The 19,572-nt window shown below is 41.8% G+C and overlaps 2 protein-coding genes and 1 long non-coding RNA gene across 9 annotated transcripts in view; 1 reads left to right on the forward strand and 2 right to left on the reverse strand.

The window, feature by feature from the left end:
• The window catches only part of osbpl5 (oxysterol binding protein-like 5), a 92,841-nt gene extending 85,791 nt beyond the window's left edge, over window positions 1-7,050 (reverse strand). For 4 of the 6 annotated variants that reach the window (XM_061917779.1, XM_061917778.1, XM_061917777.1 and 1 more), the window contains exon 1: window positions 6,850-6,994. Coding sequence is in view for 2 of the 6 variants with exons in the window: in XM_061917775.1 (XP_061773759.1) it covers window positions 6,850-7,025 (176 nt within the window). In the remaining 4 variants the exon portion in view is untranslated. Of the gene's footprint in view, window positions 1-6,849 lie in introns of all 6 variants that reach the window. The other 2 variants (XM_061917775.1, XM_061917774.1) reach the window with 1 other exon arrangement.
• A 9,062-nt stretch (window positions 7,051-16,112) lies between these two features.
• The window catches only part of LOC133563571 (uncharacterized), a 54,332-nt gene continuing 50,872 nt past the window's right edge, over window positions 16,113-19,572 (forward strand). The window contains exon 1 of the long non-coding RNA XR_009809065.1: window positions 16,113-16,553. This is a non-coding gene — a long non-coding RNA (uncharacterized LOC133563571). The remainder of the gene's footprint in view (window positions 16,554-19,572) is intronic.
• LOC133563570 (receptor-type tyrosine-protein phosphatase eta-like) overlaps window positions 18,314-19,572 on the reverse strand; it is a 115,261-nt gene continuing 114,002 nt past the window's right edge. For both annotated transcript variants that reach the window (XM_061917748.1, XM_061917747.1), the window contains exon 30: window positions 18,314-19,484. In XM_061917748.1, the coding sequence (XP_061773732.1) occupies window positions 19,326-19,484 (159 nt within the window). In that variant the 3' untranslated portion in view covers window positions 18,314-19,325. The remainder of the gene's footprint in view (window positions 19,485-19,572) is intronic.

Below are 19,572 nucleotides of genomic sequence, written 5' to 3' on the forward strand. Positions count from 1 at the left end.
CCGGTAAGAGGCGACTTTTTACCACAATTTTCTCACCGAAACCTGCCGGTTGACAAGTGGTCGGGATCCACGTTCGCTTGACCGCTCTAATCCAAAGTAAAGCTTCACCTCCGGGAATTTTAAACAAGGAAACACTGTGTGTTTGTGTGGCTAAAGGTTAAAGCTTCCCACCTCCATCTTTCTACTTTGACTTCGCCTTTATTAATTGAACAAATTGCAAAAGATTCAGCAAAACAGATGTCCAGAATACTGTGTAATTGCGTGATGAAAGGAGACGACTTTTAGCCGCTAGTGGTGCTGCGCTAATATGTCCCCTTCAACTCGAGACGTCACGCGCACGTGTCATCATTCCGCGACGTTTTCAACAGGAAACTCCGCAGGAAATTTAAAATTGCAATTTAGTAAACCAAACCGGCCGTATTGGCATGTGTTGCAATGTTAATATTTCATCATGATATATAAACCACGCAGTCGGATAGTTTATATATCGATGATGAAATATTAACATTGCAACACATGCCAATACGGCCGGTTTGGTTTACTAAATTGCAATTTTAAATTTCCCGGGAGTTTCGTCTGCGAAACGTCGTGTAATGATGACGTGTACGCAAGACGTCACCGGTTTTTAGGAAGTATGAGCGCTGCGCGCACACACAGCCAAAAGTCGTCTGCTTTAACGGCATAATTATACAGTATTTTGGACATCTGTGTTGCTGAATCTTTCGCAATGTGTTCAATTAATATTGGAGAAGTCACAGTAGAAAGTTGGAGTTGGGAAGCTCAAGCCTTTAGCCACACAAACACACTGTGATTCCTAGTTTAAAATTCCTGGAGGTGAAACTTTCCTATGGATCAGAGCGCGGTGAAGCGAACATGGATCCCTACCGAATGTCAACCAGCAGGTTTCGTTGACAAAATTGTGGTTAAAAAGTCAGTTCTTACCGAAGAAAAGCTGAGCTTGTGCTGTCCATAGCTGCCGTCGACTCCCCCGAGACACTGCGTGTCAAGACACCCGTGGAGACACCCTTCCAACTATCAGGTACTATTTAACTCACTAAAACACTAGCAACACAATAGAAAGATAAGGGATTTCCCAGAATTAACCTAGTAAATGTGTCTAAAAACATCGGAATCCGTCCCAATGCAATCGCATTTTTTCTATCAATATAAACACGAATCTTTCATCCTCGCTCAAATTAATGGGGAAATATGTCGTTTTCTCGGTTCGAATAGCACTTTTTCTTGGAGGCTCCCGTTAAAAACATTGTGAATATGTGAGGAGCCATCAAACATGTGACGTCATCGTCCGCGACTTCCGGTAGAGGCAGGGCTTTTGTCTTAGCACCGAAAGTTGCGAACTTTATTGTCGATGTTCTCTACTAAATCCTTTCAGCAAAAATATGACAATATCGCGAAATGATCAAGTATGACACATAGAATGGACCTGCTATCCCCGTTTAAATAAGAAAATCTCATTTCAATAGGCTTTTAATGTCTACCGCCCACTCCTTGGTCTTTGGAGTCCCTCGCCACGCCACGGCTCTTTGACCGATGGTGACGTCACGCTGCAGCCTGTGCATCATGTTAAGGGATGATGGTAAATACGTGCTATTTGAAGGAAGTGCTACGTCACGCGTGCCCTTATATGGGTTAACGGTGCCCACTTCTATCCACATAGAGCCGTGAAGTAAATACGTGCTTTAATAGCAGAGCGAACATAAATGGTGTCAAATGTTTAGTATTGGCAGGATAAAAGAGGGTGTGGGGGCGACAGTGTTATGTGGTGCGGCTAAGACACCCGTGGAGACACCCTTCCGACTATCAGGTACTATTTAACTCACTAAAATACTAGCAACACAATAGAAGGATAAGGGATTTCCCAAAATTAACCTAGTAAATGTGTCTAAAAACATCGGAATCCGTCCCAATGCAATCGCGTTTTTTTCTTTCTAGTCCGTCGCTATCAATAACCTCAAACACGAATCTTTCGTCCTCGCTCAAATTAATGGGGAAATTGGCGTTTTCTCGGTCCGAATAGCACTTTTTCTTGGAGGCTCCCATTAAAAACATTGTGAATATGTGAGGAGCCATCAAACATGTGACGTCATAGTCTGCGACTTCCGGTAGAGGCAGGGCTTTTGTCTTAGCACCGAAAGTTGCGAACTTTATCGTGGATGTTCTCTACTAAATCCTTTCAGCAAAAATATGGCAATATCGCGAAATGATCAAGTATGACACATAGAATGGACCTGCTATCCCCGTTTAAATAAGAAAATCTCATACTTCCTAAAAACCCGTGACGTCTTGCGTACACGTCATCATTACACGACATTTCGCAGACGAAACTCCCGGGAAATTTAAAATTGTAATTTAGTAAACCAAACCGGCCGTATTGGCATGTGTTGCAATGTTAATATTTCATCATTGATATATGAACTATCCGACTGCGTGGTTTATATATCAATGATGAAATATTAACATTGCAACACATGCCAATACGGCCGGTTTAGTTTACTAAATTGCAATTTTAAATTTCCTGCGGAGTTTCCTGTTGAAAACGTCGCGGAATGATGACGCATGCGCGTGACGTCTCGAGTTGAAGGGGACATATTAGCGCAGCACCACTAGCGGCTAAAATTTGTCTCCTTTCATCACGCAATTACACAGTATTCTGGACATCTGTGTTGCTGAATCTTTTGCAATTTGTTCAATTAATAATGGCGAAGTCAAAGTAGAAAGATGGAGGTGGGAAGCTTTAACCTTTAGCCACACAAACACACAGTGTTTCCTTGTTTAAAATTCCCGGAGGTGAAGCTTTACTTTGGATTAGAGCAGTCAAGCGAACGTGGATCCCAACCACTTGTCAACCGGCAGGTTTCGGTGAGAAAATTGTGGTAAAAAGTCGCCTCTTACCGGAGATCCGCGGAGCTTCTGTCGTGCAGCTGCTGCTGTGACTTATTCCCTCAGAGACTGGCGTCAAGACACCCGTAGATACACCTCTCCGACTATCAGGTAATATATAATAACACTAAAACACTAGCAACACAGTAGAAAGATAAGGGATTTCCCAGAATTCTAATAAATGTGTCTAAAAACATCTGAATCGCTCACAATGCAATCGCCTTTTTTCTTTTTAACTTTATTTATTTTATTTTTTTTCTTGTCCTTCGCTATCAATATCCTCAGCCACAAATCTTTCATCCTCGCTCAAAATAATGGGGAAATTGTTGTTTTTTCGGTCCGAATAGCACTTTTTCTTGGAGGCTCCCGTTAAAAACATTGTGAATATGTGAGGAGCCATCAAACATGTGACGTCATCGTCCGCGACTTCCGGTAGAGGCAGGGCTTTTGTCTTAGCACCGAAAGTTGCGAACTTTATCGTGGATGTTCTCTACTAAATCCTTTCAGCAAAAATATGGCAATATCGCGAAATGATCAAGTATGACACATAGAATGGACCTGCTATCCCCGTTTAAATAAGAAAATCTCATACTTCCTAAAAACCCGTGACGTCTTGCGTACACGTCATCATTACACGACATTTCGCAGACGAAACTCCCGGGAAATTTAAAATTGTAATTTAGTAAACCAAACCGGCCGTATTGGCATGTGTTGCAATGTTAATATTTCATCATTGATATATAAACTATCCGACTGCGTGGTTTATATATCAATGATGAAATATTAACATTGCAACACATGCCAATACGGCCGGTTTAGTTTACTAAATTGCAATTTTAAATTTCCCGCGAAGTGTCCTGTTGAAAACGTCGCGGAATGATGACACGTGCGCGTGACGTCTCGAGTTGAAGGGGACATATTAGCGCAGCACCACTAGCGGCTAAAATTCGTCTCCTTTCATCACGCAATTACACAGTATTCTGGACATCTGTGTTGCTGAATCTTTTGCAATTTGTTCAATTAATAATGGCGAAGTCAAAATAGAAAGATGGAGGTGGGAAGCTTTAACCTTTAGCCACACAAACACACAGTGTTTCCTTGTTTAAAATTCCCGGAGGTGAAGCTTTACTTTGGATTAGAGCAGTCAAGCGAACGTGGATCCCAACCACTTGTCAACCGGCAGGTTTCGGTGAGAAAATTGTGGTAAAAAGTCGCCTCTTACCGGAGATCCGCGGAGCTTCTGTCGTGCAGCTGCTGCCGTGACTTATTCCCTCAGAGACTGGCGTCAAGACACCCGTAGATACACCCCTCTGACTATCAGGTACTATATAATAACACTAAAACACTAGCAACACAATAGAAAGATAAGGGATTTCCCAGAATTCTAGTAAATGTGTCTAAAAACATCTGAATCGCTCACAATGCAATCGCCTTTTTTCTTTTTAACTTTATTTATTTTATTTTTTTTCTTGTCCTTCGCTATCAATATCCTCAGCCACAAATCTTTCATCCTCGCTCAAAATAATGGGGAAATTGTCGTTTTCACGGTTCGAATAGCACTTTTGCTTGGAGGCTCCCGTTAAAAACATTGTGAATATGTGAGGAGCCATCAAACATGTGACGTCATCGTCCGCGACTTCCGGTAGAGGCAGGGCTTTTGTCTTAGCACCGAAAGTTGCGAACTTTATCGTCGATGTTCTCTACTAAATCCTTTCAGCAAAAATATGACAATATCGCGAAATGATCAAGTATGACACATAGAATGGACCTGCTATCCCCGTTTGAATAAGAAAAGCTCATTTCAATAGGCTTTTAATGTCTACCGCTCACTCCTTGGTCTTTGGAGTCCCTCGCCACGCCACGGCTCTTTGACCGATGGTGACGTCACGCTGCAGCCTGTGCATCATGTTAAGGGATGATGGTAAATACGTGCTATTTGAAGGAAGTGCTACGTCACGCGTGCCCTTATATGGGTTAACGGTGCCCACTTCTATCCACATAGAGCCGTGAAGTATATACGTGTTTTAATAGCAGAGCGAACATAAATGGTGTCAAATGTTTAGTATTGGCAGGATAAAAGAGGGTGTGGGGGCGACAGTGTTATTTGGTGCGGCTAAGACACCCGTGGAGACACCCTTCCGACTATCAGGTACTATTTAACTCACTAAAATACTAGCAACACAATAGAAGGATAAGGGATTTCCCAAAATTAACCCAGTAAATGTGTCTAAAAACATCGGAATCTGTCCCAATGCAATCGCGTTTTTTCTTTCTAGTCCGTCGCTATCAATATCCTCAAACACGAATCTTTCGTCCTCGCTCAAATTAATGGGGAAATTGTCGTTTTCTCGGTTCGAATAGCACTTTTTCTTGGAGGCTCCCATTAAAAACATTGTGAATATGTGAGGAGCCATCAAACATGTGACGTCATCGTCCACGACTTCCGGTAGAGGCAGGGCTTTTGTCTTAGCACCGAAAGTTGCGAACTTTATCGTGGATGTTCTCTACTAAATCCTTTCAGCAAAAATATGACAATATCGCGAAATGATCAAGTATGACACATAGAATGGACCTGCTATCCCCGTTTAAATAAGAAAATCTCATTTCAATAGGCTTTTAATGTCTACCGCTCACTCCTTGGTCTTTGGAGTCCCTCGCCACGCCACGGCTCTTTGACCGATGGTGACGTCACGCTGCAGCCTGTGCATCATGTTAAGGGATGATGGTAAATACGTGCTATTTGAAGGAAGTGCTACGTCACGCGTGCCCTTATATGGGTTAACGGTGCCCACTTCTATCCACATAGAGCCGTGAAGTAAATACGTGCTTTAATAGCAGAGCGAACATAAATGGTGTCAAATGTTTAGTATTGGCAGGATAAAAGAGGGTGTGGGGGCGACAGTGTTATTTGGTGCGGCTAAGACACCCGTGGAGACACCCTTCCAACTATCAGGTACTATTTAACTCACTAAAATACTAGCAACACAATAGAAGGATAAGGGATTTCCCAAAATTAACCCAGTAAATGTGTCTAAAAACATCGGAATCCGTCCCAATGCAATCGCGTTTTTTCTTTCTAGTCCGTCGCTATCAATATCCTCAGCCACAAATCTTTCATCCTCGCTCAAATTAATGGGGAAATTGTCGTTTTCTCGGTCCGAATAGCACTTTTGCTTGTAGCCTCCCTTTAAAAACATTGTGAATATGTGAGGAGCCATCAAACATGTGACGTCATCGTCCGCGACTTCCGGTAGAGGCAAGGCTTTTGTCTTAGCACCGAAAGTTGCGAACTTCATCGTCGATGTTCTCTACTAAATCCTTTCAGCAAAAATATGACAATATCGCAAAATGATCAAGTATGACACATAGAATGGACCTGCTATCCACGTTTAAATAAGAAAATCTCATTTCAATAGGCTTTTAATGTCTACCGCCCACTCCTTGGTCTTTGGAGTCCCTCGCCACGCCACGGCTCTTTGACCGATGGTGACGTCACGCTGCAGCCTGTGCATCATGTTAAGGGATGATGGTAAATACGTGCTATTTGAAGGAAGTGCTACGTCACGCGTGCCCTTATATGGGTTAACGGTGCCCACTTCTATCCACATAGAGCCGTGAAGTAAATACGTGCTTTAATAGCAGAGCGAACATAAATGGTGTCAAATGTTTAGTATTGGCAGGATAAAAGAGGGTGTGGGGGCGACAGTGTTATTTGGTGCGGCTAAGCTAGCTGCACATTAGCCCCCCCCACCCGCCTCACAACGGGCACGAGTGGGCGAATTCCTTTGAACGTTTTACCGTTAAGTAGTTAATTGTAACGTAAATCAGGCGTAAAAAGGAGAGAAAAAAAAGGCGCGGATCTGCCACGCAACACTGTGGCATTCACGTTTAATGCAACAAATACCAGTAACGTTCGCTAAAAACAGCAAGTTGGCCGAAACTACTCACCGTGTGTGGGTCGGGTTCACGCCGTCGTGTCCGAGCTCCGTGCCGAGTTGGGCGTCATAGCCACAAGTATTGCTGCTGGCGAGGAGTGTTGTTGGAGAAGTTGTTGTCTCAATATGGAGTAGCGGGGACCACTGTGCTGCTGCTGCACTGGCAGCCCTGGCGCCCCCAGCGGTCATTGGGAGAATGACAACAGTGGACGGCGTCGTCCCTCCCTCACATCCGGGTAATTATTCCCTTTATTTTGTTGTTTACAACAGTGGTTCTCAAATGGGGGTACGCGTACCCCTGGGGGTACTTGAAGGTATGCCAAGGGGTACCTGGGATTTTTCTAAAATATTCTAAAAGTAGAAACAATTCAAAAATCCTTTATAAATAGATTTATTGAATAATACTTCAACACAATATGAATGTAAGTTCATAAACTGTGAACAGAAATGCAACAATGCAATATTCAGTGTTGACAGCTAGATTTTTTTTTGTGGACATGTTCCACAAATATTGATGTTAAAGATTTATTTTTTTGTGAAGAAATGTTTAGAATGAAGTTCATGAATCCAAAAGGATCTCTATTACAATCCCCAAAGAGGGCACTTTAAGTTGATGATTACTTCAATCAATCAATCAATCAATGTTTACTTATCCATCCATCCATCCATTTTCTACCGCTTATTCCCTTTCGGGGTCGCGGGGGGCGCTGGCGCCTATCTCAGCTACAATCGGGCGGAAGGCGGGGTACACCTTGGACAAGTCGCCACCTCATCGCAGGGCTAACACAGATAGACAGACAACATTCACACACTAGGGCCAATTTTAGTGTTGCCAATCAACCTATCCCCAGGTGCATGTCTTTGGAAGTGGGAGGAAGCCGGAGTACCCGGAGGGAACCCACGCATTCACGGGGAGGACATGCAAACTCCACACAGAAAGATCCCGAGCCTGGATTTGAACCCAGGACTGCAGGAGCTTCGGATTGTGAGGCAGACGCACTAACCCCTCTGCCACCGTGAAGCCCTGTGTCATCAACATGAATTATATAGGCCTAAATCACTAGTGTCTCAAAGGGCTGCACAAACCACTACGACGTCCTCGGTAGGCCCACATAAGGGCAAGGAAAACTCACACCCAGTGGGACGTCGGTGACAATGATGACTATGAGAACCTTGGAGAGGAGGAAAGCAATGGATGTCGAGCGGGTCTAACATGATACTGTGAAAGTTCAATCCATAATGGATCCAACACAGTCGCAAGAGTCCAGTCCAAAGCGGATCCAACACAGCAGCGAGAGTCCCGTTCAGCAGGAAAACATCCCAAGCGGAGGCGGATCAGCAGCGCAGAGATGTCCCCAGCCGATACACAGGCGAGCAGTACATGGCCACTGGGTCGGACCGGACCCCCTCCACAAGGGAGAGTGGGACATAGGAGAAAAAGAAAAGAAACGGCAGATCAACTGGTCGAAAAAGGGAGTCTATTTAAAGGCTAGAGTATACAAATGAGTTTTATGGTGAGACTTAAATGCTTCTACTGAGGTGGCATCTCAAACTTTTACCGGGAGGGCATTCCAGAGTACTGGAGCCCGAAATGAAAACGCTCTATAGCCCACAGACCTTTTTTGATGATTACTTCTATGTGTAGAAATCTTTTCCACACATAGAAGATTGAATCACTTGTTTATTTTTCAACGAGTTTTTAGTTATTTTTATATATTTTTTTCCAAATAGTTCAAGAAAGACCACTACAAATGAGCAATATTTTGCACTGTTATACAATTTATCCATCCATCCATCTATTTTCTACCGCTTATATCCTTTGGGGGTCGCGGGGGGCGCTGTTGCCTATCTCAGCTACAATCGGGCGGAAGGCGGTGTACACCCTGGACAAGTCGCTACGTCATCGCAGGGCCAACACAGATAGACAGACAACATTCACACTCACATTCACACACTAGGGCCAATTTAGTGTTGCCAATCAACCTATCCCCAAGTGCATGTCTTTGGAAGTGGGAGGATGCCGGAGTACCCGGAGGGAACCCACAGAGCATGCAAACTCCACACAGAAAGATCCCGAGCCCAGGATTGAACCCCAGACTACTCAGGACCTTTGTATTGTGAGGCAGACGCACTAACCCAGGGGTGTCAAACTCAAATACAGAGTGGGCCAAAATTTAAAACTGAACAAAGCCGCGGGCCAAGGTTGAAAAAAATTAACCTTTTAATAGGGACCCAAACAAGTTTTGCATTGAATATTGAACAAGCAAGGCTTATATAACTTTATAGTGACATGCAAAAATTGAGTTTTAAATAGTAATAATAATAATAATAATAAAAAAATATCAATGGTATATCAAATAAAATTTAAATAAAAATAGAATGCCTCTTTTCTATTTGCAGCCCTCTGAGGTAAATATCAAAATAAACTTTTTCCACATCCTAATAATACATTTGAAAATAAAATAACAATAATGAATGAATCAAACATTCAAGCCTTGAAGTAGCAAGTGGAAGTGCATGAATAAAACGTTAATTATTGCTTGGGAGGGCAGGGGGAGGGTGTATATTGTAGCGTCCCAAAATAGTTAGTGCTGCAAGGGGTTCTGGGTATTTGTTCTGTTGTGTTACGGTGAGGATGTTCTCCCGAAATTGGTTTGTAACAGTGTTAAAGTTGTTTATACGGCCACCCTCAGTGTGACCTGTATGGCTGTTGACCAAGTGTGCTTGGCATTCACTTTGGTGCGTGTGTATGTAAAAGCCGCATATATTAGTGATTCCTAGAGCCCAAAAAAAGTCTGCAGGCTAAAGAGCGTTTTCCGTTCGGGCTCCAGTACTTTGGAATGCCCTCTCGGTAACAGTTCGAGATGCTACCTCAGTAGAAGCATTTAAGTCTCACCTTAAAACTCATCTGTATACTCTAGCCTTTAATTAGACCTCCTTTTTAGACCAGTTGATCTGCCGCTTCTTTTAGTTCTCCTATGTCCCCCCCTCCCTTGTGGAGGGGGTCCGGTCCGATGACCATGGATGAAGTACTGGCTGTCCAGAGTCGAGACCCAGGATGGACCGCTCGTCGGGACCCAGGATGGACCGCTCGCCTGTATCGGTTGGGGACATCTTTACGCTGCTGATCTGCCTCCGCTTGAGATGGTTTCCTGTGGACGGGACTCTCGCTGCTGTCTTGGATCCGCTTGAACTGAACTCTCGCGGCTGTGTTGGAGCCACTATGGATTGAACTTTCACAGTATCATGTTAGACCCGCTCGGCATCCATTGCTTTCGGTCCCCTAGAGGGGGGGGGGGGTTGCCCACATCTGAGGTCCTCTCCAAGGTTTCTCATAGTCAGCATTGTCACTGGCGTCCCACTGGATGTGAATTCTCCCTGCCCACTGGGTGTGAGTTTTCCTTGCCCTTTTGTGGGTTCTTCCGAGGATGTTGTAGTCGTAATGGTTTGTGCAGTCCTTTGAGACATTTGTGATTTGGGGCTATATAAATAAACATTGATTGATTGATTGATTGATTATGTGACTGGGTTGGCACGCTATTTCTATGTAAGGAAAAGCGGACGTGACGACAGGGTGTAGAGGGCGCTAAAGGCAGTGCCGTTACGGCACGTCCCCAATATTGTCGTCCGGGTGGAAATCGGGAGAAATTCGGGAGTATGGTTGCCACGGAAGATTTTCGGGTGGTGCACTGAAATTTTGGAATCCGGGAAAATCGGGAAGGTTGGCAAGTATGAGTATTAGCGGTGAATGCGCTGTATAATTCCGGCGGGCCAGCTTTAATGTTGTTTTCATATTGCCTCAAGGGCCAAATGAACCGCGGGCCAGAGTTTGACACCTATGCACTAACCCCTCTGACACCGTGAAGCCCGTTATACAATTTAATAAATCAGAAACTGATGACATTCGAAGTGAAGTGAATTACATTTATATAGCGCTTGTCTCTAGTGACTCAAAGCACTTTACATAGTAAAACCCAATATCTAAGTTACATATTCGAACCAGTGTGGGTGGCACTGGGAGCAGGTGGGTAAAGTGTCTTGCCCAAGGACACAACGGCAGTGACTAGCATGGCAGAAGCGGGGATCGAACCTGCAACCCTCATGTTGCTGGCACGGCCACTCTACCAACCGAGTTATACCGCCCATAGTGCTGTAATTTACTTCTTTATCTCTTTTTTTCAACACAAAATGCTTTGCTCTGATTAGGGGGTACTTGAATTAAAAACATGTTCACAGGGGGTACATCACTGAAAAAAGGTTGAGAACCACTGTGCCAGGGGGTACGTGAGATTTTTTTTTAAATATTCTAAAATTAGCAACAGTTTATAAATATATTTACTTCAACAAAATATGAATGTAAGTTCATAAACTGTGAAACGAAATGCCACAATGCAATATTCAGTGTTGACAGCTAGATTTTTTTTTTTGGACATGTTTCATAAATATTGATGTTAAAGATTTCTTTTTTTGTGAAGGAATGTTTGGAATTAAGTTCATGAATCCAGATGGATCTCTATTACAATCCCCAAAGAGGGCACTTTAGAGGCCTACTGAAATTATATTTACATATTCAAACAGGGATAGCAGGTGTGTCATACTTGATCATTTCGCGATATTGCCATATTTTTGCTGAAAATATTTAGTAGAGAACATCCAAGATAAAGTTTGCGACTTTTGGTCGCTAATAAAAAAGCCTTGCCTCTACCGGAAGTAGCAGACGATGTGCGCGTGACGTCACGGGTTGTGGAGCTCCTCACATCCTCACATTGTTTACAATCATGGCCACCAGCAGCGTGAGCGATTCGAACCGAGAAACCAACAATTTCCCCATTGATTTGAGCGAGGATGAAAGATTCGTGGATGAGGATAGTGAGACTGAAGGACTAGGAAAAAAATAAAAAATTCAAAAAGACGGGGCAGTGGGAGCGATTCAGATGTTAATAAGACACATTTACAAGGATCGTTCTGGAAAATCCCTTATCTGCTTATTGTGTTACTAGTGTTTTGGTGAGATTATAAAGTTGGAGGGGTGTGGTGACTGCCAGTGTCTCCGAGGGAAGCCACGTTTCAACAACGTGAAGCGAAGGCATCCGGTCAGGCCAGGTTGGGCTTTTTTACCCCGTCCTTTACGGTGGAAGCATCCCACGTTTGGGGGCGGCCGGTCGGAGGAGGCAAGAGAGTCCGCAGCTGCCTCTTTGACAGCTGCACGAGGAACGATGCAAGCTATCCGTTCATGTCTCCGGTAAGAGCCGACTTATTACCACACATTTCTCACCGAAAGCTGCCGGTTGACATGTGGTAGAGAACCATGTTCTCTTGACCGCTCTGTTCCATAGTAAAGCTTCACCATCGGGAATGTAAACAAGGAAACACCGGCTGTGTTTGTGTGGCTAAAGGCAGCCGCAATACACCACTTCCCACCTACATCTTTCTTCTTTGACGTCTCCATTATTAATTGAACAAATTGCAAAAGATTCAGCAACACAGATGTCCAGAATACTGTGTAATTATGCGATTAAAGCTGACGACTTATAGCTGGGATCGGGCTGGAACAAAATGTCCGCTACAATCCGTGACGTCATCATACGCAACGTTTTCAATAGGACACTTCGCGCGGAATTTAAAATTGCAATTTAGTAAACTAAAAGGGCCGTATTGGCATGTGTTGCAATGTTAATATTTCATCATTGATATATAAACTATCAGACTGCGTGGTCGGTAGTAGTGGGTTTCAGTAGGCCTTTAAGTTGATGATTACTTCCATGTGTAGAAATCTTTATTTATAATTGAATCACTTGTTTAGTTTTCAACAAGTTTTTAGTTACTTTTATATCTTTTTTTTTACAAATCGTTCAAGAAAGACCGCTACAAATGAGCAATATTTTGCACTTTTATACAATTTAATACATCAGAAACTGATGACATAGTGCTGTATTTTACTTTTTTATCTCTTTTTTTCAACCCAAAATGCTTTGCTCTGATTAGGGGGTATACTTGAATGAAAAACATGTTCACAGGGGGTACATCACTGAAAAAAGGTTGAGAACCTCTGGTTTCCAACCTTAAAAAGATTAAATAAAGCACTCGATCACCATGACAGGGCATCTGTCGCTTCATCCTCGACAATATTCATGACAAATGTGTGCTTTGTTTTAAAGATGTGATATTTGTTTTTACACTGTATGAACAAAAATTTGAAAATTAATTTTACCTATGCAACCATCCATCCATCTTCTTCCGCTTATCCGAGGTCAGGTCGCGGGGGCAACAGCCTAAGCAAGGAAGCCCAGACTTCCCTCTCCCCAGCCACTTAGTCCAGCTCCTCCCGGGGGATCCCGAGGCGTTCCCAGGCCACCTGGGAGACGAAGTCTTCCCAACGTGTCCTAGGTCTTCCCCGTGGCCTCCTACCGGTTGGACGTGCCCTAAACACCTCCCTAGGGAGGCGTTCGGGTGACATCCTGACCAGATGCCCGAACTACCTCATCTGGCTCCTCTCGATGTGCAACCTCCTTATTTTATTGGCGAAGATTTTTATTCATAAATGTAAGTTTCTCAATACCCGACCTGTGTTTTGTACGTTTAAAAAAGATTTAGAGCTCTACATTAAAACACTCTATTCTCTAAAATGCTGCGAAAACGATAATGTGTGTTCCAAATTTAAGTTATTTAATGAAATTGAGTGAGCCCATGGCTTTGCACTTTGTATATTTTGTATATATAAATATATATATTTAATTTTTTTGGATTCTATGAATGTTGTCTGTCTATCTGTGTTGGCCCTACGATGAGGTGGTGACTTGTCCAGAGTGTACCCCGCCTTCCGCCCGACTGTAGCTGAGATAGGCGCCAGCGCCCCCCGTGACCTCGAAAGGGAATAAGCGGTAGAAAATGGATGGATGGATGGATTCTATTTTAGTTAGTTTGAATTTACAACCCCCTGGCGCTGTTTTATTTTGTACTGTTTTTGTACTTATTTTTATTATTGTTTCTCGTCTGTTTGATTGTAAATATTGACATTTATAAATGAAAGTAAAAAATAAAAAAAAATAAAAAAAAAATAATAAAATATATATATATATATTAATTACATTATTTTCTACAAAGTACATAAGTATTCAAAGTCTTTAGATTTAGATAGGAAAACGGGGATTAAAAAAATATTTAACTGCAAATTTGTGGAATTTAAAAGTGTTTACATAACCAGAATCAGAAATACTTGGTTGATTGAGACTTTTATTAGTAGATTGCACAGTTCAGTACATATTCCGTACAATTGACCACTGAATGGTAACACCCCAATAAGTTTAAGTCGGGGTCCACGTTAATCAATTCATGGTAATGAATTTTAACTTTCGGGCAGCACGGTGGATCAGGGGGTTCGTGCATCTGCCTCACAATACGAAGGTCCTGAGCAGTCTTGGGTTCAATCCCAGGCTCGGGATCTTTCTGTGTGGAGTTTGCATGTCCTCCCCGTGACTGCGTGGGTTCCCTGCGGGTACTCCGGCCTTGTGATGAGGTGGCGACTTGTCCAGGGTGTACGCCGCCTTCTGCCCGATTGGAACTGAGATAGGCACCAGCGCCCCCCGCGATCCCAAAGGGAATAAGCGGTAGAAAATGGATGGTCATCTACGTCACAGCAGCTCAGACGAGGCACCAAGCAGTGTGGCCGGGAAGCATTTCCACAGACGCGAAATGAGATTTTCACAACCAAGTTCTAAAGCTTAGTGATATATAGAATAGAATAAAAAGTACTTTATTGATCCCTGGGGGAAATTCAACAAATATCAGATATATCATATTGTAGGTGGGTTAATTGTGTACCCTTTGCGTTCATATTTCACTGTTTGTTGCATTTTTGTTGTGTTTCATTCGATTGTAAAATATTTCGATCGAAAGGGGATGTGACATTCATATTTTGTCAATATTCAGTGTTTTATTGTTTATAGAAAAACGTAAACATTCCATTGCGTTTTTCAAAGCGGTATGTCATAACGTTTTTAGCATTCAATCAGACATTATTGCGAGGTTTTGTATTAGTGTTCCTAAAAATAGATATAGCGGGCCCCATTTTTTTTCTCTAAATGTGGCTAGACCAGTTGATCTGCCGTTTCTTTTCTTTTTCTCCTATGTCCCACTCTCCCTTGTGGAGGGGGTCCGGTCCGGTCCATGGATGAAGAACTGGCTTATGTGGTCCTTTCCAAGGTTCTCATAGTCATCATGGTCACCGACGTCCCACTGGGTGAAGTGAAGTATATTTATATAGTGCTTTTCTCTAGTGACTCAAAGCGCTTTACATAGTGAAAACCCAATATCTAAGTTACATTTAAACCAGTGTGGGTGGCACTGGGAGCAGGTGGGTAAAGTGTCTTGCCCAAGGACACAACGGCAGCGACTAGGATGGCGGAAGCGGGAATCGAACCTGCAACCCTCAAGTTCCTGGCACGGCCGCTCTACCAACCGAGCTATGCCGCCCCCGGTGTAAGTTTTCTTTGCCCTTATGTAGGCCTACCGATGATGTCGTAGTGGTTTGTGTTGTGGTTTGTGCAGCCCTTTGAGACACTAGTGATTTAGGGCTATATAAGTAAACATTGATTGATTGATTGATTGATTGATAATTGGGGCTCGTAACAGGTCATCACTTAATGTTTGAACTCCTTGCATGGGTGCAAACTGTCCGGTCCGGTGGCCATGGATGAAGTACTGGCTTATGTGGTCCTTTCCAAGGTTCTCATAGTCATCATGGTCACCGATGTCCCACTGGGTGTGAGTTTTCCTTGCCCTTATGTGGGCCTACCGATGATGTCGTGGTGGTTTGTGCAGCCCTTTGAGACACTAGTGATTTAGGGCTATATAAGTAAACATTGATTGATTGATTGATAATGTTAGCGAGTCAAAATAATTGCCCAGGCCTGACTTTGAAGGTAGAACAGCACTAGAAAAGTATAACCCTAACCCTTTTATTATTTATTTCTACACATGGTTCTTACTATTTTACTACTTTTATTATGTTTACTTTCCAACGTTCCTCAGATGAGCCATCTGCCTCAGGGGTTATTGGCCGCGCTGGTGGGGGCGCTTTTGTGTCAGCGTCCTGGTGGCCATAGGCGCCGATCCCGTGGGTGCTTCGGGGCTCCACGTACAGAAATACCAAACACACACACACACACACACACAACATACACACATATGCAACTATATGGAGCAATGTGTTATGATCCGCTAACCCGGATCATACATTTGGTTTTTGGATTGTTTTGGACTCTTCCGGTGCTGAGTTTGTGTGTGCACTTCCTTGTTTGTTTTTGTCACCATGGTTACTTGATTTGTTCACCTGCCTTTGTTAGCACACCTGCTTTTCATTAGAGACCTTATTTAAGCCTGCCTTCTCCCGTTGTTTGCTTCATGCAACATTCACGCTGGTGTCTTGTATGTTCTTTACTATTGTTAGGTCTCGTCTTAGCTTCGCGTACGCTCCGCACGTCGACTTTTGGACTCTTTGAACTCGATGCTTGTTAGCATTAGCTTCTCGTGCCTTCAGGCACGCCTTTCGTTTGCTGTTTTGGACCAGTGTTATTTTACTATTTGTATATTAAACCAAGCTCCTACCTGCAATTTTGGCTCCTCCTGGTCCTCGTGCATCCTTGGGGTGACAACGCGCATCCATAATGCGTCGCCAAAGCGTCACAATGATTGCATGGCTGATTACAGAGGAGACATGTGAGTAAACACTATCACAGGAGCCATTGCACCTGGAGGTCATCAGACCATGGCCACCAGCATACTGTAGGTGCCGACCTACATGTTTGCCAAAGTGTGTGTGTGTATAAATATATATATATATATATATATATATATATTTATATATATATATATATATATATGTCAATGCCAAATAATTAAAAAATATGTTAAATTGTGGTCATTAAACACTCACAAAAAGTCTATTTCCTAAACACATGACTATGTTGTATTGCTGGATATTTGACATTTAGAGAGTTAAAATTTATACCCAGTAAATTCTAAAGGTTGAAGGGGATTAATCATTCCGCAATAGAGCACAAGGTCAGTCGTGATAACACCTAGGATGCCACATGTGTGTGTGTATATATATATATATATATATATATATATATATATATATATATATATATATATATCTGGTCAGGATGCCACCCGAACGCCTCCCTAGGGAGGTGTTTAGGGCACGTCCAGCTGGTAGGAGGCCACGGGGAAGACCCAGGACATGTTGGGAAGACTATGTCTCCCGGCTGGCCTGGGAACGCCTCGGGATCCCCCGGGAAGAGCTAGGCGAAGTGGCTGGAGATAGGGAAGTCTGGGCTTCCCTGCTTAGGCTGCTGCCCCCGCGACCCGACCTCGGATAAGCGGAAGATGATGGATGGATGGATGGATATATATAATATATTTTGAAGAAAGTTGCGTATGCATCATTTATTTTGTTTTGTATTTGTTTAATATATTTTGAAGAAAGTTGCGTATGCATCATTTATTTTGTTTTTTATTTGTTTGCAACATGCTTGAAAACAGCACAAATGATTAAGCGCCCTCTAGTGGCAAAGCGTTGCTAAAAACACATTGAAAGAATACAGGAGACATAAACAAGCAAAGGTTCAACTGAATCGTAATTTGTTTAATTACCACACAAATAAAAAAATGGATGATATATATATATATATATATATATATATATATATATATATATATATATATATATATATATATATGTATATATATATATATATGTATATATATATATATATGTATATATATATATATATATATATATATATATATATATGTATATATATATATATATGTATATATATATATATATATATATATCCACTTTCTCCGGCTTATTCTCTTTGTAACTGGTGCCTAAGCTACAATGAGGATGTGTGTGTGTGTGTGTATATATATATATATATATATATATATATATATATATATATATATATATATATATATATATATATACATACACACATACCGTATTCCCTTGAATTGCCGCAGGGCATATAGTATGCGCCTGCCTTGAATTCCTGCCGGGTCAAACTCGCTTCTTAAAATAATTAGCGCATGCTTAGTATTACCGCCTGGTCAAACTCGTGACGTCACGAGTGACACTTCCCCTGTCATCATTTTCAAAATGGAGGAGGCTGATTTCAATACCGGTAATTTGAAATCGCATAAAGGGAAGAAGATTAAGAGCTATTCAGTAGGATTTAAGGTCCAAGCTTACATCACACTCACATTTTTACTGCATACCTTTGGTAAGTGCCGGAGTGAGAAGAGGTTTTAAAATAATTAGCGCATGCTTACTTTTACCACATGCCTTTGGTAAGGGCCGGAGTGAGAAGAGGTTTTAAATTAATTAACGCCCCGGCAGCAATTCAAGGAAATATATATATATATAATTTTTTTTTTTTTTATGGTAACCAAAGCTGTCTACAACATGATTCCTTTTGTTTTTTATTTATTTATCTTATGCGTTTGCAACATTATGTTACAAAACAGCGCAAATAGTGACAAAGCGTTGCCAAAACACGTTGAAAGAAAACCGCAAATACAAAGGAGAGAAATGAACAAGCAAAAGTTCTCCTGAATACTATCTGTTTCATTACCACACAAATAAAAAAATGGGTGCCATTTACAGGTTTGCATTGCACCAGCAAGCATCTTATTATTACACAGAGTACAAAAAAATAAAACATAATAATTAAGACAACGTACACTTGCTTGTTACTGTTTTCTGTCCTTTCCTAAAAATGTAAGTGCTTCCAAACGTCTTGATTTATTACAGCAAAATCACACTGGAATAATGTTTCAAAAGAATGTACCGGTCCCATGAAAAAATTTAGTTTAGCAAATAAAAACAATGTTAATCTCATATGTGAACAGGGATGTTGGAAGATATACAGCAGGAAGTAACATAATTGTGCATAGAATTGTTAAATACATAAAAAAATAGTATGATATAATACACAAATGATGAAAACAAATAATTTTACCCTTTTAAATGAATGCATCCAGTGCATTATTCACATTAGTGCATACCAATACAAACACATCTATTGCACAGCTCAAAGTAAATTTAGGAGCAAAGCCATTGAAACAATTTATGGTTGTCACTTTGCTGCCATCTGCTGGTTCATTAAAGAGGTACAGGACCACCAGTTCAAATGATGACACCTTCCTTTTTACACTTTTAAGTGTCAGTCATAATAATACCCATACAGTGTCCAATATACCTGAGAAATCATATACAGTATCAAGACAGTAATAGTTACAGTGAACAGCTACATATTTCAAATATTTCATATTTGGTTAACAAACTAAAATGATTTAACATCTTTGGTATTTATTCTATCTCCAAATACAACTATGAAGAATGTGAGGAATGGTGGGTTTTTTTTTTCTCCAGTATTTTCATATTTGAAATAGAATACCTGAGTGCTGCTGCTGACCTTTTTATGCGTTGTTGTATCCTGTTTTATAAAACACTTTTTTGGGTTCCACATTCTCATAGATGGAGAGCGCAGCTGTGTTTTGGTAGATTAGATCCACATTGGTCCCAGTTCTTGATCGAATTAGGTCCATTGCACACTGGTTTAAAAACACGTACTGGTCCTGCACGGACATAAGACACACACACACACACACACACTTGTTAGCCACACAACAAATACAAAACCCCAAACCAGTGAAGTTTACATGT

Source organism: Nerophis ophidion, linkage group LG12 (genome assembly GCF_033978795.1).
Source record: "Nerophis ophidion isolate RoL-2023_Sa linkage group LG12, RoL_Noph_v1.0, whole genome shotgun sequence".
In the NCBI taxonomy this organism is placed as follows: domain Eukaryota; kingdom Metazoa; phylum Chordata; class Actinopteri; order Syngnathiformes; family Syngnathidae; genus Nerophis; species Nerophis ophidion.